The following is a 25,210-nucleotide window of genomic DNA, read 5'->3' on the forward strand; positions in this document are numbered from 1 at the left end:
CAGAGTGAGCTCGTGGTGGTCCTGTGTGAAAAAGCCATATACGGCGGGTGGGAGGAGCAGGGATAGACAGTCTGGCCATAAGGAGGAGGCAGGTTCAGGTGTGGGTATATATTAGATTAGATGTTCTCCATCCCCCTAACTGAGCTCAGAAGCTACCTATATAGGATCAGATGGATCACTACACCTTTCTGAGTTCATTCTCTGTATGAAGTCTATGTATGTGAAACCAAATTTCCATATTCTCTATTCTTTTCCCAGAGGGAGATTCATTTTCCCAAGCCCTGGGAGCTTCTCCATCCTACCAGGAACCAGGCAGAAGGCTCCACCTCATTCGCCAACATCCTGGCCACGCCCACTATCATCTCCCTTCTGCCTACCTGCTGGGCCCTTCCAGGAATTCAGTAGCCCAGACCCCAAGACCTAGACCCTTCCTGCCCTCCCAGGAGCCAAGTATGGGCTCTCGGCATCAGCGCCTTCCCAGGGCTTCCCATCTCCGGGCACCAGAAGAGCAGCAACACTTGGCAGTATCCCCTGGGCACCCCTACGCCCAGGGCTGGGGGCCAAATCGCCTCCGATGTACCTCTCAGCATCCCAACGCTTGCCCAGTGGCCCTACGGCGGGCCCGGCCTCATGAGAGCAGTGGGTCTGGAGAAAGCTACTGTACGGAACGCAGTGGTTACTTGGCTGATGGGCCAGCCAGCGACTCCAGCTCAGGGCCCTGTCATGGCTCTTCTAGTGACTCAGTGGTCAACTGCACGGACATCAGCCTGCAGGGCGTCCATGGCAGCAGTTCTACCTTCCGGAGCTCCCTGAGCAGTGACTTTGACCCCTTGGTATACTGTAGCCCTGAAGGGGCTCTCCAGGGGAAAGAGGTGCAACCTAGCATGACCTCTCGACCCCGCTCGTTGGACTCAGTGGTACCCACGGGGGAGACCCAGGTTTCCAGCCACATACACTATCACCGGCACCGCCACCACCACTACAAAAAGCAGTTCCAGTGGCATAGCAGGAAGCCTGGCCTAGAAACTGGGGTTCCACAGTCCAGGCCTGCTGCTTCTCACACTCAGCTGGAGCCATCTCTCCCTGACCAGCAGCTCACCACACCCAACCCAGCAGTTTCCTCAATGCTCCCCAACCCACAACGGCCCAGGGCCCTTACGGAGCCAGCCCCTGGCCTAGCAGAAGCTGTCAGCCCTAGCCCCAGTCCCAACCCCAGTCTTTTGAATTTGCAGAAATCCAACCTCCCCGTCAGATACCCACAGAGAAAACGGCGGGGTGGCCCCTCAGAAGCCCTGCCAACCTCTCAGCCCCAGGACTTGACTGTGCACACAGCTTGCCCCGTTCCCCCCCACTACAGCCCCAGTCTAGCATACCCTTGGCCCCCAGAGGTTCATCCATTGATATTCAGACCTCCAGGCCTGGATAGGAGGCTGCTACATGATGTACCAGGCCCCTGTTACTCAAGTTCACAGCCAGTGTGGTTGTATCTGAATCCCCGCCAGCCTCTGGGACCATGCTTACCTGGAGAGGGACATTCCAAGTGGAGTTTTGACACCCCAGAGGACAGGAGATGTCCTTACTCACACTGCCAGGTGCTGCCAGCCCAGCCTGGTGAGTGTTCAGGGAAGCAGGTGTTCTGGGAAAAGGAAACTATATCTGGATGCTGGAGGGCAGGCGAAAACAGCCAAGGGGTTGATGAACTGAAGAGATTATAACTTACCTGAAGCACAGAAATCATAGGTGGTTCTCAGCTTCCCTAGGGGCCCTTGGGTTTTGGTAAAGGAACTATTTAAGGTACCTGGCAATGTTGGCACACGGCTTTAATCCCAGCACTAGGAGGCAGAGAAAGGCAAATCTGTGAGTTCAAGGCCAGCCTGGCCTACAAAGTGAGTTCCAGAACAGCCAAGACTACACAGAGAAACCCTGACTCAAAAACAACAACAACAAATGAGGGGGGAGGGAGGACGAAGGTTTCTCTTCCAAGCACTCTTGTTAGTAAGGCCAGCCACTTTTTTTGTGGGAACTCTGTAAATCCTCAGCTCTAAGCCAAAGCTTTCCACATTTGTTTATGTAAACCATCTATCCTCTCCAAGACTCACTACCCCCCACCTTTGAGAGACACTGTACGGACGGTACACCTCTTTGCCTGTAGCCATTTCTAGAAGGACCCTTTTACCTCAAAGGAAGACCCCAGTGATCCTGAGATACAAATCCTAGAATCCTACAGACAGGACTTGAGAGCTACTGTCATTCATTCATTCATTCATTCATTCATTCATTCATTCATTCTTCATTCATTCCCTCCTCCTGATTACATGCTAGCTATATGATGCTAGGTCCTAGGCAGGCTTCTGAGGATTTGGACCTTGCCATCCAGAAGACCCAGGTCCATGGGGAGACAGGCATGCAAATAGTTAATGTATAGGATCACAGTGCCCATGGTCACGTGATATGAGCAGGGACCAGATGTTTGATGCTCCCTTCGGACTCTGTCATATTTGCTTCCACTGCTGGCAGAATCAGACCTCATTTTGCTCTAAGTTCGGTGCCTCTCTCTTCCTTGATCCTCACACTCACTGTTTCCTGTGCCTCTGCTAACTCTGACATCTTCTCACGTCCCCTGCTGATGGCTAGGGAGTACAGCCTAAAGGTCAAAGCAGCAGCCTCCCTCTGTCAGGGTCAGGAAGTTGAGGGGCCTGGACACCTGGTTGTTGTGTCCCACAGAGTTGTGCAGTGCAGCTGCCTCTGTCCCTCCATGCTACTGTCAGGGTCATCAGCCTTTTAAAGAACTATCTAGAACCTCTGGTATGCCCACAGGCAGGAGAAATCTAACCTAATGTTGCCTTCAGTGCTCCAGCGCCATCTAGATCCATCTAACTCCCTCCCTTCCTCTGCCCTCTGCTTTAATCAAGTTGGATAAATATGAATTATAGTTTCTGCTGCTCAGAATGTCCCACCAACTTCCCTGTCCCTACAAACCCAATTCTGTAAAACCAACTCATGCATCTTCCATCAGAAAATCTTTCCTCACTGCTGTGGGGTGTGCATTCCTCCCTCGATGCATCTCTCAGGACCCTGGTTCTCTCCCACTGTCATAATATCCACACACACACACACACACACACATACAATACCCATGTGCACGCACGCTGCTTTCTCTTCTAGCCTATTCTTTTGGATATTCTGTTCAGCAGATGGTAGCAAGCCAAGTTCACAATGAATGCCTAATAAATATTTATTGGGTGAATGAATGAATACTAAATTCCAGTCACAGCGCTTGCTGGGAGCACTTCTCTGGGTTTGTTTTTCTCTCCAGTTTCCCAATGGGCCCCTCTCAGCTTTCAACCTAATCACCTTCACAGACATATTTCCTGCTTCTCCCTCTCTGTGGTGCCTTCCTGCCACAGCCCCCACAGGTGGGAGAAGCAGGAGGTTAGTTGGACGGACCTGTGGTGACCTCTTTTCTCCCCCCTTCTCATGCAGGCTCGGAAGAGGAGCTTGAAGAGCTGTGTGAACAGGCTGTGTGACAGGAGTTGGTCAGATGAAGCTCTAACCTCGAGTGTGCTCCAGATGACTCAGGGTTCTACCTGGGACAGGGTCCTGCTCATGGGAGGAGCAAGGACCTTAGCAAGCATCTCCTTTTGCCATACTTCTGTGACCGATAGAAGTGTGCTGATGGTGGGTCGTGGGAGGTGCTGTTCCCAGACCCCAGTCATCTTGTCTGCACAACACACACCTACAGTGCAGAAAGTCTTGTGTCCAACCAGACAACCAGTCAGTATACATTTGTGGGGGAGACTCTTAAAGGCTGAGTTTTTGACAGGAAGCTATGACTGAATAGCTAGCTGTCCTAAAGGTGCTGCTCCTTCCTCAAGCCCTGCTGGGTTCCCCTGCTGGGTCTCCTTTGCCCCAGGCCTCAAGCTCACACAAGCCAGTGGGTTCAACTGAATGCACGACCACGTCTCACCTCCTTTCAAGGCCTCACTGGGGCAACTTCAGCTTTATCACTTCCTGTCTTCACAAATGAACAGTTTAGGTGAGCCCCACTCCCAAGAGAGGTCTCTGTACCTTCTCCAGCCGGCACCTGCCTGCTTGGTGCTCAGGGAGGAGTGCTTCTTCCTTTTTGTTCTTAAACTAATCTTACCCCGCAGGCTTGGGGGAGCCAAGGAATAGAGTTCTGTCCCAGAGGTGGGTAGTGTGACAGACCTGGGATGAATCTTTTGCTTATCAAACTTCTTGTCACTCCAGCAAACCCAGTTCCTCTGAGGTAGAGAACAGGAATGGAAGGAATTAATGCTCCTTGAAGCTTTCCTATCTCTAAGTCCAAGGCAGGCAGAAAGGAATGTCTACTAAACTTCATTTGGGAAGAGGGGGATGAAAGGAAGGCAGAGAGAGCACAGCTACAGCCCAGAAAGGACGGGATTCTTCTCTGAGAGATTCTTGGAGCAGAGATGGAGAAAGATAACATTCGACCTCCTGGGTCACCTTCCCAGTATAAGCCATACAAACCAGCAACCCACCTGAAGGTGTGCAAGTGGAATTGGGGTAAAGAGTTGGCCTGGGCAGCTTGTGCCAAGTGGGCAAGGGCTGACGAGCCTCCTGTGGCTCTTCACCCCAGGGCATCCTGACCATGTCAGCCCCTCAGGCAGCATCCTTGCCTGAAATGTGAATGTGGGGGCAAAGTGGGCAGAGGATCCTACTGGGGAACCTTGTCTCCTCAGAGTCAATGGGGAGACAAGCATCCAGGCACCCACATGGGTATTTATATCTGAACCAGACAGAAAGACGCTTGAATCAGGCACTATGTTGAGAAATGTATTTATTTGCTAATATATTTATCCATAAATATGATCTGGCTTTGTGGTTTTGTGTCATGGTTTTTCACTCAGGATAGCAATTCCATCTTCTCTATTTTCTTCCCTTGGATTTTTTGAGGCCTAGCCTGACCCCCAATTCACTGCACAGCTGAGATCTAATCTCTAACCTCGAACTGGTCCTCTTCCCCACTCCCAATTACTGAGATCATAGGCATTTACCATTATTCCCTCTGGTTCTGTATGCTACTATATGAAGTATGAAACATCACCAGTAAGGATAGGGTAGTTTTAACTCCCCAGAAAGATCAGAGAGAGCAGCATGCTTGGTTCTCATCATGACTCAGTTATTTATCTGTACTGTACTGTTGATCACTCTGATGCTTCAGTGACTGACTTTGTGACCTTTCAATACCGCACGCAAATATTGCACCTTGGTATGTGTGCATGCGTGTGTATTCATATGAGTGCGAGGGCAAGTTCCAGGACAGCCAGAGCTACATAACAAAGACTTTCAAAACAAAGACCTTCAAAACAAACATAACAAACAACAAAAGGGCTCCTCCCTTGAACTTGCCTGAGTTCCTGGGATCAGCCTATCTGGCCCCCAGCGCTATGATTATAGTAGCATACCATCATGCTCAACTTTTATGTGGTGGGTCCTGAGTCAGCTCTGCAGCAGGGTGCCTGCCTTTTTCCATAAATAAAATGATCCTCCTTCAGAATTGATACAAGACTTACATGAGATAGCATAGTGAAAATATATTCCAAACTGAAAAGAGATTTCCCAGTGCTAGAAAGAATCTAAAACCTAGTCACTGACCCCATTTGAATGCAATTTGGGACAAAGCCAAGAATCAGTCTTGCTGTGGTTCAGGTTCAATTAGAAGACCCGGGAGGACAGATCAGCAGGGATCGCAACTATTTATATCCCAGCGCTCCAATTCAGATAAACATAAATGACTAGGCTTTGCCTACACTCCAAGAGAAATGGTGCTTTCTCTGTATCCATTCCTGTGGGGGGGTCCCTGCAAAAACGGTCAGGAAGAGCCTTTCCTCTGTTCACACTGCACCAGACCTCGTACTTCTGTATGATTCGCTCAGGATAGTGTCTGGGTGCCACTTTAGAAGGCAAGGAATTTTGCGTCCTACACAGTACAATGGCAGCCAGGGTGGGGGATGAGTATGAGAAGTGAGATACCTAATCTACAGATGTTCTCACGGAATTATGTCTAAATGTGCCAAGAGTTTTACAAAGCGTAAATTACGAGCCAGGCATGCAATCGAGAGGCTTTTAGGAGGAATTAAATACGCGTCTCCCCCTACCCAACACCCCCCTTACCCATCCCCCAGTCGGCCCGGCTCAAGCTAGCATTCCTGTGGACAGCAAAGGAAACCCTATCACACTCTCGCAGTTACAAGAAGGGGTGGGGCCTCCTCGGGTTTTTGTCTCTGCAGACATCCAGAAAGGCAAGACTCATTGCTCAAGCTTTAAAACAACCTAGCGTGAAGCGGTGGGCTTGTATTCTGAATATTCGGGTGACTGAGACGAGGGCCGGGAGTACCAGGTCGGCCTTATGTCAGAAAAGTCAAATACACAGGTGTGGTGGTGGGCGCCCATAATCCCAGTACTCTGAAAGGCAGGAAGATCAGGAGTTCAAGGTCACCGTCCGGTGCTCTGAGAGTTGGAGGCCACTTTAGGAATTACCATTTACTGTCTCAATAAATAAGCAAACAAAACAATCTAGGGCCTCCTCCGGAATCTGGAAAGAACCCGGGCCTGCAGCCTGACCGCTACATCAAAAGGCCCGCGTAGCGCTGCGTAGTTCCGCAAGCCGCTCCGCTCCACGCCTCCTGCGCATGCTCCAACCGCACCCTTCTACCCTCCCAGCCGAACCCTACAGTCCCCGACACACCGTCTTCCGCTCGCTCTCGCGAGTCCAGGTGACGGGGGCGCGCGCGGCCCAGGTGGCTGTCGGCTGCCCCGCCCACCGCTCCTGCGGGAGAAACCATCTTCTCCAAGGGGGGGGGCCTGCGAATGTCTGTACCGGAAACGGAAGTTACGTACAGGAAGCGACCGGCATTCTGGGTAATAATCTGTTTACTTCCTGTGGCCGTGGAACCCGTATTATCGTATACGGCGAGAATGGCCCTGGAGACGGTGCCAAAGGACCTGCGGCATCTGCGAGCTTGTTTGCTGTGCTCGTTAGTCAAGGTATCCGTCGGAGCCTTGGTTGTAGGAGCGATTGAGGAGGCAAAATGGGAGAAAGTGGGTGAAATGGGGCCAGACACAGGAAAGAAAAGGCCTGAGATTCAGGGAGTGGGAAGACTAAGGGAGCCGTTGTTTACGTCCAAGGAACGTGAGCTGGGCATTCGTGCCTGCTAGGGTTTGCGTTTCAGTTCTCAGCTTAACTTAGCAGAAGTTTGTTTCCCCAACAGAGTTCGGTGAACTTACTGTGTTGGACTGGAAAGACGCTAGGAGCCAAAGCATCTGAGAGAGTAGCTGAAGAGAACACCTGACCCCAAAGAGACTAGAAAAAAATATATGTAAGCTGAGTTAGGGACGGGAGGTGTGAGGGTAGTGTTTAGGAATCGTTTGGAGAGCAGTAGGTGTTGGATTATATAGAGGATGAAGAGGTTGGCCTCGTCGAAATATTAAGACGTCGTTTATGCTCATAATGGCTGTATCTTTTCCTTTCCAGACTATAGACCAGTTTGAATATGATGGGTGTGACAATTGCGATGCATACCTACAAATGAAGGGCAACAGAGAGATGGTGTACGACTGCACCAGCTCTTCATTTGATGGGTAAGGCCCTTTCATGTTCCTTTCTTTACTTCTGCACAATCTTGGCTATGACTCAAGACGTTAGTATGGGGCAGATTTTTGAGGATGTTAAGAATAGCTTAACAGTTCTTTGGAGAGCTACTAATTCTATGTGTCCAGCCCAGTACCTGTGAGCATCTGTGGCTGCTGAGTACTTGACATGTGGCTAGTTCAAATTAGGATATGCTTAAGTGTCAGTACATTCAGCGTGAGGAAATAGAATGTCAAATATCTGATTCTTTTTTTAAAGATTAGTTAAAAGTAGAAATAATGTTTTAGGGTTATTTGGTTAAAATAAATGTTGAAGTTAATTTCATCTTTTACTGTTTTAAACAGTGGCTAGAGGACATTTAAAATGGTGTGTGCTTTTTCTGTAGTCCTATTTAGCAATGCTTCACAACTCTTGTCCACTCAATTATAGTTGAGTCTGTTTATGTTGTGTATAAATGCCTGCCACAGGACATACGAGGTGGTAGATCCTTAATGTTGAAGGGTTGGAAGTAGAATGCAGCAGTAGAGCAGGTGACTACCATCTACAAGGCCTGGGTTTAATTCATTTTTTTTTAAAGATGTATTTATTTTATGTATGTATGTACACTGTAGCTGTCTTCAGGCACACCAGAAGAGGGTATCAGATCTCATTATAGATGGTCGTGAGCCACCATATGGTTGCTGAGAATTGAACTCAGGACCTCTGGAAGAGCGGTCGGGGCTCTTAACCTCTGAGCCATCTCTCCAGCCCCCCTGGTTTAATTCCTAATGCTCCTCCAAAAAGGTTGGCTACATGAAAGATCTGTTTTGAAAATGAAGGGGTACAGTACAGTAATCCATTCCCTCATACATTTTCTTGGTGAATATGGTGTCTTGCACCTATAATCGCATCATCTAAGAGGGCGACACCAGAGAGTGGGGGGTTCAGAACAAGCCTCAGATGTGTAGTGAGTTTGAGGCCAGCCTGAGCTACATGAGACCCTGTTTCAAACAAGACCAGCTAGATATCCCAGCAGGTTAAGATGCCTGATGGCAGACCTGATAACCTTGACTTCAGTCCCTGGATCCCACAAGGTGGCAGGAGAGAACTGAGTCCCTGGAATTGTTTTCTGACCACAACACATTCACCCTGGCATCCATATGTGAGAGAGGGTGCGCGGCAAGCTCGTGCACATAACCCCAAGTAAGTTAACTAGAAAAAATGATAATAAAACAAAATGGGAGAAGCAAAAGTGGTCTGGTCTTTTTCTTCAAGGCAGCAGCACTGCTATGTTTCTTCTGGACTGCAGGCCAATTAAAGACTGCGTAAGGTTAGTGCTTGTTAAAGTTCTGTGAAGGTGGGTCTGATCTCCTCTAGGGGAGAATGAAAGATTGGGCACAGAGATGCAGGTTTGGAACCTTTAGCTCCTGTGCCTGCAAATGCACATTTCCTGTATTCTCACCCCTTTGTTTCTTCATCAGCCATTCAAGGTTGATGATGAGTGACAAAGCTGGGAGTGTTGATGCAGCCTTCAGTCCTAGCTTAAGATGAGGGTGGGCTTGGGGGGAAGACAAGTGTCAGGTAGCCCTCTGCCGCATCTTGAGACCTGCATCTAAAAATACAAAAGTAAACTGGAGTCACTCTCATCTATAAGGGAACGCCTGTGCTGGCTGCTTTGAAAGACATAAGAGTCACTTTGAATCCTTATCAATTTAACCTGTTTAAAGCAGAGGATGGTCTTATTGGGTCCCAGTGGGAGGAGAAGCCCTTGGTCCTGCCAAGGCTGGATGCCCCAGTGTAGGGGAATGTCAGGGTAAGGAGGCAGGAAGGGATGGGTGAGTGGGTGGGGAAACACCCTCATAGAGGCAGGGGGAGGGGGAGTGGGATAAGGGGTTTATGAACAGGAAACCAGGAAAGGGGATAGCATTTGAAATGTAAATTAAAAATTCAATTAAAAAGCAATCACAGGAAAAAATTATTTTAAAGATATGCTTTGTTTTTAAATTATGTATATGTGTGTGGCTAGGTGCACATGATTACAAGGGCCCAAAAAGGCCAGAGTCCTTGGAGCTAGAGTTACAGGCAGTTATGACCTGTCCTGTGTGGATGCTGGGAACTACACTTGTGTCCTCTTGAAGAGCAGTGTGTGCTGTTAATCACTGAGCAGCCTTACCAGTTTCCAAAAGTTTCTCTTTAAAGTTTGCTTTTTTTTTTTTTTTTTGGTTCTTTTTTTCGGAGCTGGGGACCGAACCCAGGGCCTTGCGCTCCCTAGGCAAGCGCTCTACCACTGAGCTAAATCCCCAACCCAAGTTTGCTATTTTTTTTAAATATTTATTTATTTGTTTTATGTGAGTACACTGTCACTCTCTCAGTCACCCCAGAAGAGAGCATTAGCTCCTATTATAGATGGTTGTGAGCCACCATGTGGTTGCTGGGAACTGAACTCAGGACCTCTGAAAGAGCAGTCAGTGCTCTTAACTGCTGAGCCATCTCTCCAGCCCCGCTATTTTTACTATATATAAAACACAGATTTTTAAAAGATTATCATCTGCTGATGCCGTGGTTTCTTACCTTGTGCCCATTGTGAAGAGTACATTTAGTAGATTAACTACACTTACAGCCTTAAGCCCCTGTGTCAGGGCTTTTGGGTGTGTGTGTTCATAGAATGGCTGTGTCATAATGTAACAACTAGTTCTTTAAGGTTCCAGTTTCTCCCTCCTTCCTAACTCCTACTGCTTTCTGGGTTTCTGTTCTTGTGTTGTTTGGTTGGGGTTCTTGTGTTGTTTGTTTGCGGATTTGTTTATTATTATTTTGTATTTTTTTCTTTGAGACAGGGTTTCTCTGTCTCCTGGCTGGCCTCAAACTCAAAGAGATCCACCTACCTCTATGTCCAGAGCCTTGGGATTATAGGTGTGTACTTCTCCTGGCTTTCTTATTTGTTGTCTTTGTAGAGCCACCCTGCTGAGTGTGGATTATATTTTTATAATTGTTAGGGCTGGAGAGATGGCTCAGCGGTTAAAAGCACTGACTTCTCTTCCAGAGGTTCTGAGTTCAATTCCCAGCAACCACATGGTGGCTCACAACCATCTGTAATGGAATCTGATGCCCTCTTCTGGTGTGTCTGAAGTCAGCTACAGTGTACTTATATATAATAAATACATGTATCTTTAAAAAAAAGATAGTTGTTACTATAATAGATCAACCCTCTTTTTAAATTTATTTTGGAAACAGGGTTATTTTTAAGTTGGTCAAATAGACCTTGGACTGGAAATCTGCTTTAGCCTCCTGAGTGACTGGAATTGCAGACTGCCTGATCAGGCCTGACTAAAATTGTAGGATTTCAGAAAAAGTTGAGATGAGGTAGAAAGGACTTTTCAAATATTACTGAGAGGGTCGATTGTGAAGGGCAGAGGAAGTCCAGAGCTGGTGGGAGAGCCTGTGTAACCATCTGTCCCGGATCACTGCAGAGCTGCTTGCTCTTTTACCCTTCTTCCCCTCCTGGACATCAGCGTTGCTGCTGGGGAAATGGGCAGCCATGGAGGAGGCAGTCAGCAGTGCCAGTCCTAGTAACTATTGACTGGGTGGATGAATAACCAATAACCCATAGCACCTGTCTACTCATGTAGTGGCTTTCTAGCCCTTTAGTGGCTTTCTGCTCCTCAGCCTATGGAAGCAGAGCTATCTGTCAAAGGACTGTTGGAATGGGAAGGGACACTTGGCGTCTACTCTGTCGGTGTCTGTACTGTCTCGGCCTTAGTCTCACTGGTGAGAATCTGTGAAATGTCTCCAGCTGTGCTTGAGACTGCACAGCTCATTAAAGGAAGGGGTTGTCCAAGTCCAGTTTGCTTTCAGGAAAAGGATCCATTGTTTTGACTCCTTTGTACCAGGCTCCAGACCCCCTCGTGATTGGGCTGGGTGTCTTCAGTACTGGACATCCACAGGTAAAGCTCTTCTTACTGGCTGGACATAGACTGCAAGGCCTTTGTCACTCCCTTCCTCAGTGGTGCCTTGCCTGGAGCTGTTCCTGCTGTGCTCAGCAGCCCCTCTGGCAGGGCAGGCTCAGGCTGACTCTTCGTCCTCCCTCTCTAGAATCATCGCGATGATGAGTCCAGAGGACAGCTGGGTCTCCAAGTGGCAGCGCGTCAGTAAGTGTCTTTCCTGTCCTCCTATCCTGGCCTGTGCAGTGTTGGGAACGTGCCTGAGGCTCTGCAAGGATGAGGGAAAGATGGGGTAGAGAACAGCCGAGCCTTGGGGCTGGAAGATGGCTCAGCAATGCCACACTAGCCAGCGTGGGTCTGCTCTTGGGGAACCACATATTGGAAGGAGAGAACTGACTGTAAATTGTCTTCTCACCTTCCACACGTGCACCATGGAATGTTTTACACACACACACACACACAGACTCACATACATAGACTCACAGACACACAGACTCACACACAGACTCACACGCATGCGTGCACCCTAGCTCTCTTCTATTTGGGCTTAATTTTTCATTGGTTTTTCAGTCTTAACTCATTCCTATTTTAATCTCCTCTCTTCCTCAGGTAACTTTAAGCCAGGTGTATATGCTGTGTCAGTCACTGGTCGTCTGCCCCAAGGTAATAGTTGTAACAGCAGCATTGGGCATCTGTCAGGCCCAGCAGAAGCCTCTGTTTCCCAGTAGCTCTTTGCCTGGATCTTAGGTGATAGTCAGGCAACTACAGTGCTGGGGGATTTGGGGGGACATCTTTATCCTCCTAACTCTCATGGGACTGTTTCTTTTTCTGTCATAGGAATTGTGCGGGAGCTGAAAAGTCGAGGAGTGGCCTACAAATCGAGAGACACAGCAATAAAGACCTAGCTAGATGCAGGCCATAGCGTCTTGTTCTCTACTTCTGTCCTTGTTTTCTTGTGGAACTAAAAGGTGGGACCCAAAGACTCCTTGCCCTCCAGCTCAGGATCAGCAGACCCCGTGAAGGCAGCACATCCGGCCTTAAGTCACCTCCCTTTCTCTGACCACTGGTGAAGTGGGAGTGTCTGAGTGGATTCTCAGAGGCTGTATCAGGAGAGTAAGATGCTGATTTCCCACCTCTGTTCAGGGTTTTGCCTTTGTCCATGGGCAGGACTTTGGTTCAAATGCCAATAAAACAAACCTTTGGAGTACTTAAACAAAACTTAAAGAGTACTAAGGCCTGTGCCTTTGTACCTTTTCCTCTCAGGATGAAGCCTCACTTCCCTGCTGACCGGAAGTCCAATATCCTGTCCTCTCTCCCTGGTGTACCCTCCTTTGAAGGAATCAAGGCTGCTTGGTGCCTTTTTCCTTGACCCTCTTTCACTTCCCTCTCTTCCTTTGTCTCTTTTCTTTGCTCCTGTTGTACCTTTGCCAGGTGATCTGGGTTTTTGTGTTTCCATGGAAAACAGGCCCTCCTTTGGCTAAGAAGGGAGCCATGGGTAATGCCACATTGGCCAAGATGTCTTTCTTTCTTTTCTTTTTTTTTTAATAATAAAACATTTACCATATATTCTCACTAAATCACAGAAATTGTTTCCCCATTTTAGTTTCTCTTCAGTCTCCATCTGTGAAATAGGAGTGGTCGCTCCTGTTTATTGCCCTGTCTGTTTATTTTAGGGTTGTGAGGACTGGAAATGAAGAATAAGACAAGTAGGAAGCTCCCCTAAAAGGGCCCAATGTGGCACATGCCTGAAATCCAGCACACAGAATCTGAGGTTGGGGTTTAGGTCAAGTCTGGGTTATATAATGGACTCCCATCTCAGAAAGCCAAATAATACTAAAGAATGATGTGTAAAGTGTGTTGTCTGGTTACCCTGCTGTTTTTCAGTATTTATACCGTCTTCACAGTTAGGCAGACGTGGGGATGGTGCCCAGAGTCTTTCTGCTGGGGGAGCACCACCTTGCTAGTGGGGATACCTGCACTAGACTCTGTCCCCGCTATTGTCACCTGTAGAAAGTATGAGGAGGAAGATTGCTGACCCAGTGGCTGTCTCTTGGCCCTGTGTTTGTCATCCCAGCCTGTGGAAAGCAGACTGGTAGTGACCAGGCTACTCATGTCCACTCACGGATCCCCACCAGGAGTGTCTTCACTTGCATCATCAAGCTCTGAGGGAACAGATCATCACCCTCAATTCCAAACCAAGCTGTTGAAGGAGTTCTCTAGCCCAACCATCCAAAATGAAACACCATCGCTGGCAAGTTCTTCAGGGAGTCTCATTTGGAAAGGGGCCTCGGTGGCTAGCCAGAGTAATTCTGTCAGGCTGAAACTTACCTCCTGGAGGGAAAGAAAGTTTCCCAGGAGCTGAGCCTGTGCAGTCAACGCCTCTGCTTTCACTGGCCTTTTCAGAAGTCCCCTGGAAAGCCCCAGCTGCTGCTCTGCGTACATGACCCGGATGTGACTGTGTGGTGAGAATGGAAACAGTTGTGGGGAGGGGAGGCAAGAGTCTGTACAAATAACCACACTGGGGCTGCTGGAGTCCCACACCTTCTGGGCCCCAACTGTCAATCTCACAGGAAGTGAAAGACACAGCCACTAACAACCGTGGGGGGCACGACGGGTCTTGTTGCAGCTTCCCCCACCTGGGAGTTACTTTTCCATCCCCCTCATCTTGTGGTACCGGGACATGTATTAGCTGCTGCCCAGCAGCCCAGACAGGCAAAGTGCTAGAGTCACATTCTTCCTTTGAGCCAAAAGATGGTTGAGGCAGGAATTTGGTTCTGGGCTCTCAGGGTGGGCTGCCCTGTGGCACAGGAGCCTTTCAAATTCCAGAACTGCGGTCTGCGTTCTGCTACCTTAGGGGTTCAGTGCTTAAGTTTAGACCTATCCTGGCTTAGGAGGTTTGAGTGGGCCCAGAGTCTTAAGCTACTCCCCTTGACTTCTTCAGTGCCAGGGGTTAAACCTTGAGCCTCAGGCATGCTAGGTAAGCATTCTACCACTGAGCTATCCCCACCCCTTTTGCTTTTGGGGTCATACCTCACTAGTATTCTACACTGGCTAGAAAGTCACTCTAATGCAGGCTGGCTTTGAGCTTGGCATCCTCTTCCCTCCCAAGTAACTGGGATGGCAGGTGTGCACCATGAGGCCTTCTTGTTCAGTGGTTTGACCTCTGTCCCTTGAGGGGGACAAGGCTCCTCCCCTGTTTAAGTGGGTCGATTCAGCTTAGACAAAACTAGAAACAGCACCCATCAAGCTGCTTTGAGACTGCTGCTTCATCCTCACATTCTGCCTCCTGGTATTAGTCTCCCCAAAGCTGAGGGACACAGTGACAGCTTGGTGGTGACTAGAAGCTGGTAGAACCAAGAGACACGATGTCTCAGCAGAGAGCAGTTTCCCTAAGAATAAGGGTGACAGGATGGCTTGCCAGGCTGGGGGCAGACACTGCTCTTGAGGTAGGCACCATGTTGCCCTCAGCCTGTCAACAGCCAGCTGCTCAAGTCTCCAGGCCTGGCACCTCTCAGACGACTGATCTCTGTGCATATCAGAGGCAGATAGGTAATAGTAAAGACAGACTTCGCTTCAGAAATCTAGCTCCTACTTCAAAAAGACTGATGTAAATAGTATTTGGTAGTTGACAAAGATCTTTGACATCCATGATCTCATCCAATCTTTACAAACTCCTAGGACATAGCCCTTGTTTAGCAACAGGGGCCAGCTGTGAGGGTTAACATGGCTTAGCCAGATTAAGTAGTGGGGCCTTAGCTCAAACAATACAATGTCCACAGTTGAGCACTGATGTTTCTCATCTGGTTCCTGCCTATATGAGGGTAAGCATACCTTCATAATGTGAGGCGTTAGCTTTTTGTTTGAAGTCATAACACTTTGTCCTGGCATCCAGGACCCTGCTGACCTCCCTATGTAATTCCGTTAGTCCCCAGTCTAAACTTGTCTACAAGGCAGTGGAGTGCTAGGCTAGAGAAGAGGTCAAACGGGGCCAGCCCTTTGGTTCTCTTCATCATCATCTTCCATTCATCTCCAAGTCCTAGGCACCTGCCAACCTGTTCCCGAGTCTCCCATCCTCTTTGGCATTGTCCTTTCTTCCCCCTCCACCTGAGCCTGATTGCCCCTACCCCCCCCCCCCCCAGCCTGATGGAACACAGACATTTGTGTGTGATGACCCTGCTGAGGGCAAGAACCCCTGCATCCCAGACCTGCTGCCTCTGCCAACCCTGTCCTTGTGACTTTAAATTATGGTGTTTACACATTTTCTTCTTTTCCTTTTTTTCTCTTTTCTTCTTTTCTTTTGTCTTCTCTCCTTTTTTTTTTTTTTTTTTTTTTTTTTTTTGAGACAGGGTCTCACTATTGTAACCCTTTCTGATTAACCTAGAACTCACTGAAACAGACTACAGTTGGACTTAGAGATCCACCTTCCTCTGCCTCCCAAGAGCTGGCACTAAAAGCATGTGTTACTGTGCTCAGTCAGTGCAAAGCTTCTCTACAAAACCCAGCTGACAAAGCTACAGCACTAGTTGGCAAGACAGATGCACCTGTGTTAGGCACGGGTGGGAGAGAGCATGCAGGACACCGAAGGGCCAGGAAGGAATATTATTTCCCTTGTTCTCAAGCAAGCACTCTACTACTGAGCTACACCTCTCCCCCGCCTTGTTATTCAAACTGGTCTAGAACTTAACTCTATACCCCAGGCTGGCCTTGAACTTTACAGAGATCTGCCTACTTCTGCTAGTGCTGAGACCAAAGGTGTATACCACCACTGCTCAGCGTGCTTTGAACTTGTAATCCTCCCAAGTAGCTGGTATTGCAGTCCTACCCATCTAAATGTGCCCCTCTCTCCCCCCACTTCCTCCCCACCTCTGAGTGTGTATGTGCTGCTGAGGATTTGAACCAGGGGATCTTGTGCATCCAGTGTTCCGCCATTGAGATACATGCCTAGTCTTTTTTTTTTAATGTATTACGTACTTTGCCATCTGCACACAAGAATCAGGGTTTGACTTAACCTCTATTTAGCTCAAAGTCATTGTCAGGAGCCTTCGTCTTTGCATCCTGTGTTAAGATGGTTTCAAGGCTAATTATTTTTCTACTTCTTAGATTCACAGCCTGTCAGCTGTCGCATATGTCATTCATTCATGGCTGTCTCCCTTCTAGTTTTGCTTGAACTGAAGGAACAGACGGCTACATTTGGTACATACTGTAGTGTGGCGGGTGAGTGAGTAAGGTTAGATCAAGAAAAGCACATGGCTGCTTGCCTGGGTCTTTGGCTGGGTGCAGAGGCCTCCATCTGTGGGAGGGTAAGCTCTCCACTGCTGGGGCTGTGGTACTGAAGGAAGATAGGATAGTGGGGCTGGTGGAGTAGTATTAAGGCTTCCACCTTACGAGTGACAGGACCAGACCACATCGGCCTGACTCCAGGAGGGACCATGGCTGCATGCTGTGTCCTCAGAGGCTTTATTTACCTCAAGGTGCTGCCATGCTCTGTGAACACCCCAGGGACAGGCACCATACTGCCCTGTGCTGTGGGCATCGACATTTGGGGTTGAAAACTATTGTCCTGTTGAGTTCTGGCACTCCGTCTCAGCAGGCCCTTTTGGGGCAGGGGGTTGGGGGGAAGGACAATACAGAGGACTTGAGACCTGAGGAGCTTTCCATGGGGTTCATCCCTTGGTTGATAGGTACCCGTGCCTGTAAGTCAGGGCGCTTAGCAGGCCCATTTCCAGAGCTCTGCATGTGTGACTTCCCTATGTATACCTCCTCTCTGCAGACTGAGACCTTGTACAGCACAGTGAACAGAGGGAAGAGCTTCAGACACCAAGGCAAGACCCTTGGCTGCTTTCCAAAAGGTGTTTCTCCTCCCCAAACCCAGCATCTGCCACCTTTTTTTTTTTTTTCATTTGTTTGTTTTCTTTGAAAAAAAAAATATCTGTAGGGCCATTAGGCAGAAAAGGCTGGTGGTGCTGGAGCTGGACCGAGTGGTAACTGTTGATTGTTCCCTAGGGGACTGAATAGCGAAAGTACGGAAAGGAAAGTACGTAGGGAAAACACAGCTCTGTTCTTGGGAGGGGAAGAGAGGGAGAGGGTACCAGTAACCACCTCTGGAACTCTAGACTTAGCAGGAACTGCATGACCTGAGACAAGAGAGTGCCGGGAAAGCCCAGAGACAACCTGACAGCGTCTCCACTGCCTATAGGCAGCTGTAGTACTTTCTCTGGGCAGCTTAAGAGACTCACGCCCTCAGTCCTGCCCCCTAGAGAAGCAGGAAGATGGAGGGCGGGTCTCTGACTGAGAGGTGGGGCATGACCTGGAATTCAGGCTTCTGCTGGGCTAGATGAGGTAGGCAGTGGAGGCAGGCATGCCCCTGGATTAGGCAGGTATCAGTCTCTCCTACCAAAGGAGAGAGTAATCGTCCCCTTTACCCACTTAGATATACCAGGGCCAGAATTGCTGATGTCCTTGCAAAAGGATTTTTCCTGGAAACCGGAGGCAAGAACGTGGTGGGGAACTGCCGTTGGCCTGCGTTCCTCCATAGCAAGTGTCCTCTCGTGTGGCAATGTCCAGGTTCAAAACTGCATCAGGTCCTCAGTGACAGTCTCACAAGACATTAGTATTCCCTTCTCACAGATGAGACCACTTGAGCCTTTCCCCTTGTCCATCACAGCGTGCTTACGGCCATTCTGGGGGCAGCAACAGGGTCAGGGGAGGGTAGTCCTCCTCGTGTTCCTTCTGCCTCCTGGAAGCCCTACATGCAGTTGGGGCTGGGGAAGGTGTAGCTGTAAGTCTGCAGACCTCAGCTGCAGACCTCAGTCAAGACCCCCTTGGGAGTCAGGCCCTCATACCCAGCTATGTTCACAAACCCTCAGACCCTTAGAGGAGGAGGGCTTGGATCCCCTGCCCCCTTCTCTCCCACCTCCATATGTCCTAGCCTCTCACCTCCCCCTCTTGGAACCACAGCCCCATGACGCTGACACTCATGCTCCATTGGTCTACGTGGAGAGCATTTGTCCTTATTTGGCTAGGCCAGCTCCAGGCTGGGCCTCCACCTCCAGCCCAGCCCCCACAGGCCTGCCTCTCTCACTTCGTCTTTTTGAGGTTTGGCTGTGGGGCCCAGTGGGCGTCACTTCAAACGCACTTTCTGGTTGAGTCACTTTTAACGGCTCAGTGCTGTGAACTGCTGGGGCTGTTGCTGTTTGCTCAGCTCCCGGGCACCCTGTAGGCTCGGGGGCTAACCCTCCCCCACCCAACTGCTCAAGGACTAGGTGGACGGTGACCTTGGGAAGGTTTTGCAGACCACTTGGGTGACCCATTTAGTCACATCCACTGTCCCTACTCACAAGCCTGGGGTGGGGAAGTGGCCCTGAGGCTCTCCCATAGCTTTTCCAGCTTTTTCCAGCTCCTCCCTTAGACTGGCATTTAGCGGACAGACAGGTCCTCATGGGAGAACTGCTTCTTTGGGGACAATTAGAATTGACTTCTTTGGGGGAACAAAAATGGGGTGCAGACTGTCGTCTGACATTTAGGAAGCAGAAACTTAACCTGGCCGAGATCAAGTTCCTCAATTCAGAATAGGGATACTGACATTTGCCTTACTGGGTCAATCCAATGAGACGCAGACCGAATGTGCTTCTCCTGTTTCCTGGGTACCCTGCTGGACCCTCCTGTGGCACAGAGTAACAACATGGAAGTCAGGCTAGTTCCTGCCTGTGACGGTCTCCTCTTCCCACACCTTATCTTGTATTTCCAGCTGTGTCTGGGGTATGAAGAATCCTGTGGAGGACAGGGGGTTGACAGAAGAACTAGAGAACCCTTCTGCCCCTGGAGCCCTCTCTGGACATCCCTCTGGGAGGGTGTACAGCTGCCCTGTGGCTCGGCAGATTTAGAGCGTGGTACTTTTGCTTCCTCCTACCATTACGGGCTTTGGACCTTTGTCCTTGGGGATACTTTAGAGTAAAATCAGGTCCTTTGATCAACTCTCCTCCATTCTATAGTCAACGAAACAGGATGGCTCAGGGCAGATTCAGTAACAGACCCAAATCTGCACTGTAAAAGCTCCAAGATTCTTGTCTCCCCATTTTGTGCTCTTGGCTGTCCTCTTATCAAGGGTAGGATTCAGTTTTTTGAGAGATCATGGTGGGCAGTACTCTCTTTCTCTCTCCCAATCCCCTTTCCTTGTTTGCTTTCCTATGTGTAATCAAAGGAGATGTAGGCCAAGCATGCCCTTCTTCTTCACTGTGTGTGTCCTGGACTCTGTTATGACATGGAGAGGTGAATGTGTGGAACTCAGGCTGGATCCTACACATGACAGACACACACACACACACACACACACACACACACACACACACACACACGCACCTCATGGGGAGAAGATGGGGCGGGTATTGTTTAATCCAGAGCCGGAATAGCTAGGCACGTTAGGCCTTGCACCCATGTGTAGAAAGAACTTTCCTTTTCCTGCCAGTGTCCCTAGGAGATCCCAGAGGAGAATGCTTTTGGTTTCATAACCACTCCCACAGCTGTGGTGAGGGTGCCTTTCTCCTTTCCACAAGCACCCCCCTTCTTACCCAGACTTTCTGCTTCTTCCCAGACGCTGTGGAAAGAACCCTGCCTGCACTTGGCCCTCACCTCAGTCTGCCTTCTGTTTCTTTGCTTGCAACCTGGCTTCCTAAGGGTCGGTTTGCTGCTTAAATCCTCTGTCCTATGATCTCGGAGCAGCTGAGCCAGAGCCCTATAAAACAGCTTCCCAGAGCGAGCCGTGTCCCTTGTCCGAGAGGACATGAGTATGAGGTTGAATCTGAAAGATGTCTGGACAGAGGAGGCAGTGGCCAAAAGAGACCGCCTGTCCACTCCTGGCCCGATAGGAAGCAACCCTCGTGCTCCCAGGGCACTGAGATAACCTGGGATCCTCCAGGGGGTGAGATGATCTCTGCTGGGGACCTGGCCGAGGCACTTCTGTCCACTGACCCTTGCTTTTCTTTTCATTGTGATTGCCTTACTGGGTTTTGTGGTGCTGGGGCATCAGTTTCTCTCCTTTGTGGCACTCCTGCCTCAACCCTGGTTCCCTGAAGGGTGGGCCTCTCAACCTTCTTGACTTCCTGTTTGTGAGTGGTTAGCTCCTGTGGCTTCTCTCATCAGAAGCAGGTTATCTGGCCTGCCATCTCTGCCTGCTTGTCTGTCTGCCCACTGAGTGAGGCCCCAGCCAGGCCCGTGCAGCTGGAGTGTGAAGTCTTGGGTTTTGTCTCAATGCTTTCACTCTGGGCCTTCACTCCTTCTAAGGCAAAGGCCTTCGAAAGGCCTTTTCTCTGCTGCTTCTCTCTGCCCAGTGCCCCTTCCAAGCTCTCTCCCACTCGCATTTACTTCTTCCAGAAGGCCTCTGCTGATATCCCCCCTATCCCTCTCCCCAGGTCACCCCAAAGGCCCCCTCAGCACCAAGGGAGGACTACTTGGTACCTGCCCATAGTGCATACATACGCAAAATTCCCCTACATCCCCCTACAGTGACCCCGAGTTCCTCCTCAACTCTACCCTTCTCAGAAACTGAGAGTCCTCCATAGTGGGCCTGAGTGTTCCCTTGAGGCCTGCAGCCCTCATCTCAGCATACAAGGTGGCTGTCCTCAGAGTTAGTTAGGAAGGAGTGGGAGGAAAAGACTGTGTGTCCAGAGCTTTCCAGGTCGGGGACTCATCCTCTAAGTGAATAGGGCTTGCTTCCTGTCCCCATTCTCCTCAGCCCTACTTTCCCTTAGGGGAGATATCCCAGGAAACACGGATCAGAACCAGGGGCGGCAGATGTAGCCGTGTTGGTAGAGTACTTGCCAGGAATGCACTAAACCTGTAATCCTGGCATTTAAGGGAGGGGCAGTGGGGGTCAAAGTTCAAGGTCATCCTTGATTATGTAGCAAGTTCAAGGCCTGCCTAAACTACGTATCATCCTGCCTCTAAAACAGGGTGGGATGGGTGGAGAGATGGCTCAGCAGTTAAGAGCAGTCATTGCCAGCTCTTCCAGGGGTCTGGGTTCAATTCTCAGCACCTGTGGTAGCTAACGACTGCCTATTACTCTAATTCCAGGGGACCCGCCACCTTCATCTAACATGCAGGCAAAACATCAATGTACAAAAAAATAAAAATAAAGTATTTAAAAAAAAACACCCCCCACTAAACAAAAAACAGCCAAGTCAAGAAGGTTGAGAGACCCACCCTGTATACCTTTGATCTCAACATTGGAGAGGCAGAAGCAGGAGGATCTTTGGGAGTTTGAGACTAGCAAGGTTTACAGAGTGAATTCTATGATAACCAGGACTACACAGAGAAACCCTGTCTCAACAAACAGTAAAGTGAAAACCAGAAAAGACCTTGGAGGATATTTTTCCACAGAATTTAAATGGCGGTGGCTGCCTCACATGCGCCTCACTATCTGGATGCATTCCCAACAGTCGACTTTGAATCATCTACTTGAACTCTCTCTCCTCAACCAAGAAAGCCACTAAGACCTCCTCTTTCAGCTCCAGACCACCACTGATGGTTTTGAATGTCTCTTCCAGGGAGGCTTAGGCAGCAGGAAGCTTTCGGGTCAACAGTGTGTGTGTTGGGGGAGGTTAGGCCTATCCTTCAGAGACACCTGTGTGCTCCAGGACTTGTCACTGGCCTGAGTCCTAGGTGGGGCTTCCTGTGTCCTTGCAGGAGTGGATAGGAGGCTGTTGTCCTGAGCTGGTTGCACCTACTGTGTGTGGCCCTAGGATGTCCAACGTCTCAATGGCTCACAGGTGTGTACCCCACTCCTCACAGCACACACCCACTCCTCTAACACTGTCCCCAAGTCCTTGCCTAAGATGCTGCCTCTTCCCTGCCTGTCATTGTCTCTCCTCTCTGGTTCTTATTTTTAGGGGGTTTCAGACTCAGTGGTGGTGAAGCCCAAGGCACAGGAGCCCTGAACTCCTCCTCAGTTCCTTTGTCCTTCAGCCCCAGCCTCAAGATGGGAACCACAGAAAATTCCAGACCCTCCAAGAAACTCCCTGATTCCATAAATGCTATGGCTAGAGTTTCTGGGTGGTTTGGGGCACTGAAGACTGTCTACAGGGGGGACACAGCTTCTCAGAGGGAGCACCCAGCACCCTGCTTAGGACAGAAGAGGAGCTAGAGTGCTCCTTGGACTCAGGTCTGCCTTGTTACAAGATGTCACATACTCAAGACATCTAAAACACAACAGGGACCAGAAGCCAGGTCTTGCCCTTCATTCTGTGGACATCTTCTCTAGGACAGGGTGCCTCCTCAGCGATAGCTCTAGGGCTGTCCTAAGCCCTGAAGGATAGAGGTTCAGAAACCCAGGTTACTGCACAACTTTGATATTCTTATCCTCTTATCTCCTGGGGCAGCCACTTCCCCTCCACCCAGGTCTGAGGCCTGGTGGTGGTCTCTTAAAGGAACACTGACCTATTTTGGGCCAGCTAGCCTTGCAAGACTGTTTACCACTGTTCTTTTGGACCTTACGGGTGAAGAGTCATGTTCTGTCTTTCCTACTCCCACTTGAGGGTACTGGGACAGAGAAACTCTTTTCCAGGTTTGCAGCACCTCTTCATTAAGAAAGCATGTGGCCCAGTCTTCCTTTCTCGGTCTGACCCTCCTCCAATTCCCTTCTGGGCCTTGAATCTATAGTCCCTGAAGCCAGTGCAGACCCATGGCTAAATAGGAGTACCCAGAGAAGACACTCATGTCGTTCCCAAAGGAGATATTAGTGGTTCTCCCTATCCTCCTGCCTCTTCTGATTGACCTCAAGGCCATTCTTGACTCCAGAACGAAGCTCACTGAGCAGCTTGGGGAAGCCAGGGAAATATATGGGGCTCATGTTCAGACCCTAAACTCCTGCCCAGACTCCTACCTTGCTCCCCTCCCCCCAGTTACGGGCCCTAGGCTGAGCAGTTTCCTGTCTTCCCCGTGGGGAAAGTGGGGGTTGACATGCAGGTGGGCGGGCCCGTGCCCACATCCGGTGGCCAGGAGAACCTCCTGTCAGAGCCCTTTTCCTCCCCTCCCCCAAGACTCCAAGGTACCTATGCTCTACCCCAGGGCCATTATCCTGATATGCCCTGTCCTTGCATCTTCCTGGGCCCTAAAAACAGCACCAAGACCCAACCCAATTGTGACACACACCCCTATAGTGCTTGTCACCTGAGGGGCTAGGCTTCCTTGAGGAAGTGGTGGCTTTCAGGGATGTTGTGAAAATTGAACCTAAGGAAGATGTTGGTGTATGGGTTCCAACTTCCCTTCATGCCTCTGCACCTTCCACAGCCTCTCAGGAGAACGTTCGGAACGGCCATGCCTTGCTTGGTCTCAGTGACCAGAGCAAAGGCCCATCAGTGGGGGTAGGGCTCAGGGAGCTGTGTTTTTCTAGTGTTGGGATTCAGGACGTTTTTTCAGGGCGCTCAGTGAAGGCCCTAGCAGGGAACTGTTGTTTCCTGGGGTCACGTCCAGTGAGTCAGTGTCAACTCTTGAACCATCTCCTGTGGCTGGTGCCACTGGGGAAGGGCAAGCCTGGAATCCAGGAAGCCACCTGCCCAGGGCATGTGAGATGGCCTCTTCAGCCCCCTCCCGCCAATACCCAGCCTTGTCTCTGGTTTCCTGTCAGTCTGCACTCCCCAGGGAGGGGAGGGGTGGCTAATCTCTGATGCGTTGTGGAGGCGGGCTCCAAGACCGTTGGGCGCCCTGAGATCTGACCCACGTGGCCTCAGGGTTATAAGCCCTGCCCACCCTGAAGGGAACCCCACTTTGGAGCCTGTTCTTCTCAGCTCTACAGCATCAGGTAAGACCTAAATCTTCACTCTGGCCCCAACCAGGGCTCTTTAATTCTGGGCCTAAGGGACAGTGAAGGGCTTACGGTTAGGGTGCAGGTTCTAAGTGGAGGTTCGGGACAGCAGGAGGTTACGGGATTGGGTGCTGGGGCTCCCTAGCAAAGCTTTAGTCAAAGGAGCAATGACGCTTGGACCCATTGGCCTTCGTTGGGGGAAGCTTTTAAATCTTTTAAATCTTTTTTTTTTTTTTCTGGTGCCGAGGACCGAACCCAGGGCTTTGCGCCTGCTAGGCAAGCGCTTTACCACTGAGCTAAATCCCTAACCCCGTCTTTTAAATCTTCTAAAAACATAATTTTGAAAGGGAAAATTACTTCTGGGCTCCCTCCTCCTGAAAAAAAGGAGCGTCTAAAGCTCCTAGGGAAGGAGGGTTGGCGAGTAGGGTGGAGTTGGGAGAGTGGGCAAAGGCTAAAAAAGCGAGACAGTATCAGCAATTGGTGCCCTGTTATTTTTTCCACCCAACATGGCCGCTAGTCCATTTTGGATTCCAGCTTGAGGAGCGGCCGGGAGTGAGGGAGTCAGAGGCCTTGGTCCAATGGGGAGACTAGGGACATGGGCTTCTGGGAGTCGAGGCCTCTGTCTAATGGGAAGCCTGGGCACTGAGGCCTTTAAGGGAGGAGGCCGTGGCTGCCTCACTTGGATTCAAGACAGTGTGGGTCATATGCCTGGGAGGCACCGCCCAGGATGTTGCAGTTCTAAAGATGGGGATGAGCCCTTTGGAGTGGCCATGGTCTCTACCTGAGTGTCCCTGAGAAGGGAGAGAATAGGGTGGAAACCTGGAGGGGGGGAAGGGAAGAAGGTTACAAAGAGGAAGTTAGGCG

At 49.9% G+C, this 25,210-nt stretch overlaps 2 protein-coding genes and 1 long non-coding RNA gene across 12 annotated transcripts in view; 2 read left to right on the forward strand and 1 right to left on the reverse strand.

Moving 5' to 3' along the window:
• Rnf43 (ring finger protein 43) overlaps window positions 1-4,851 on the forward strand; it is a 72,880-nt gene extending 68,029 nt beyond the window's left edge. For all 5 annotated transcript variants that reach the window (XM_087572123.1, XM_087572122.1, XM_087572124.1 and 2 more), the window contains 2 exons: window positions 259-1,611; window positions 3,484-4,851. In XM_087572123.1, the coding sequence (XP_087428249.1) occupies window positions 259-1,611; window positions 3,484-3,527 (1,397 nt within the window). In that variant the 3' untranslated portion in view covers window positions 3,528-4,851. The remainder of the gene's footprint in view (window positions 1-258; window positions 1,612-3,483) is intronic.
• A 2,033-nt stretch (window positions 4,852-6,884) lies between these two features.
• On the forward strand, window positions 6,885-13,132 carry Supt4h1 (SPT4 homolog, DSIF elongation factor subunit). Of its 4 annotated transcripts, none has more exons than XR_015630401.1 (6): window positions 6,914-7,029; window positions 7,517-7,623; window positions 10,443-10,522; window positions 11,702-11,757; window positions 12,160-12,213; window positions 12,388-13,127. XR_015630401.1 is itself a non-coding variant. In XM_087570682.1 (6 exons), the coding sequence occupies exons 2-6, from the start codon at window positions 7,620-7,622 to the stop codon at window positions 12,453-12,455; spliced, it is 237 nt and encodes a 78-aa protein (XP_087426808.1). In that variant the 5' UTR covers window positions 6,914-7,029; window positions 7,517-7,619; the 3' UTR covers window positions 12,456-13,127. The 4 variants fall into 4 exon arrangements, 3 of the variants coding, with proteins under 3 accessions (NP_001099298.2, XP_087426808.1, XP_087426807.1); XM_087570682.1 differs by lacking the exon at window positions 10,443-10,522 and adding an exon at window positions 8,888-8,942; XM_087570681.1 differs by having other exon boundaries at window positions 10,447-10,522.
• LOC134480847 (uncharacterized) lies at window positions 9,812-19,422 on the reverse strand. 3 transcript variants are annotated; one of them, XR_015631907.1, is made up of 4 exons: window positions 19,133-19,422; window positions 17,987-18,311; window positions 13,879-14,005; window positions 9,812-11,818 (listed from the first exon to the last, which is right to left on the reverse strand). It is a non-coding gene; the product is annotated as an uncharacterized LOC134480847 (long non-coding RNA). The 3 variants fall into 3 exon arrangements; XR_015631908.1 differs by lacking the exon at window positions 17,987-18,311 and having other exon boundaries at window positions 19,144-19,322; XR_015631906.1 differs by lacking the exons at window positions 17,987-18,311; window positions 19,133-19,422 and having other exon boundaries at window positions 13,879-14,116.
• Window positions 19,423-25,210: the final 5,788 nt, after the last annotated feature.

This window comes from Rattus norvegicus, chromosome 10 (genome assembly GCF_021556685.1).
Source record: "Rattus norvegicus strain SHRSP/BbbUtx chromosome 10, alternate assembly SHRSP_T2T, whole genome shotgun sequence".
Lineage (NCBI taxonomy): Eukaryota > Metazoa > Chordata > Mammalia > Rodentia > Muridae > Rattus > Rattus norvegicus.

Coding starts and splice junctions, on each gene's coding strand:
- Supt4h1 (NM_001105828.3), top strand. CDS start 6,961: ATGGCCCTGGAGACGGTGCCAAAGGACCTGCGGCATCTGCGAGCTTGT. Junction 7,030..7,516: donor TGCTGTGCTCGTTAGTCAAG/GTATCCGTCGGA, acceptor TTTCCTTTCCAG/ACTATAGACCAGTTTGAATA. Junction 7,624..11,701: donor ACCAGCTCTTCATTTGATGG/GTAAGGCCCTTT, acceptor CTCCCTCTCTAG/AATCATCGCGATGATGAGTC.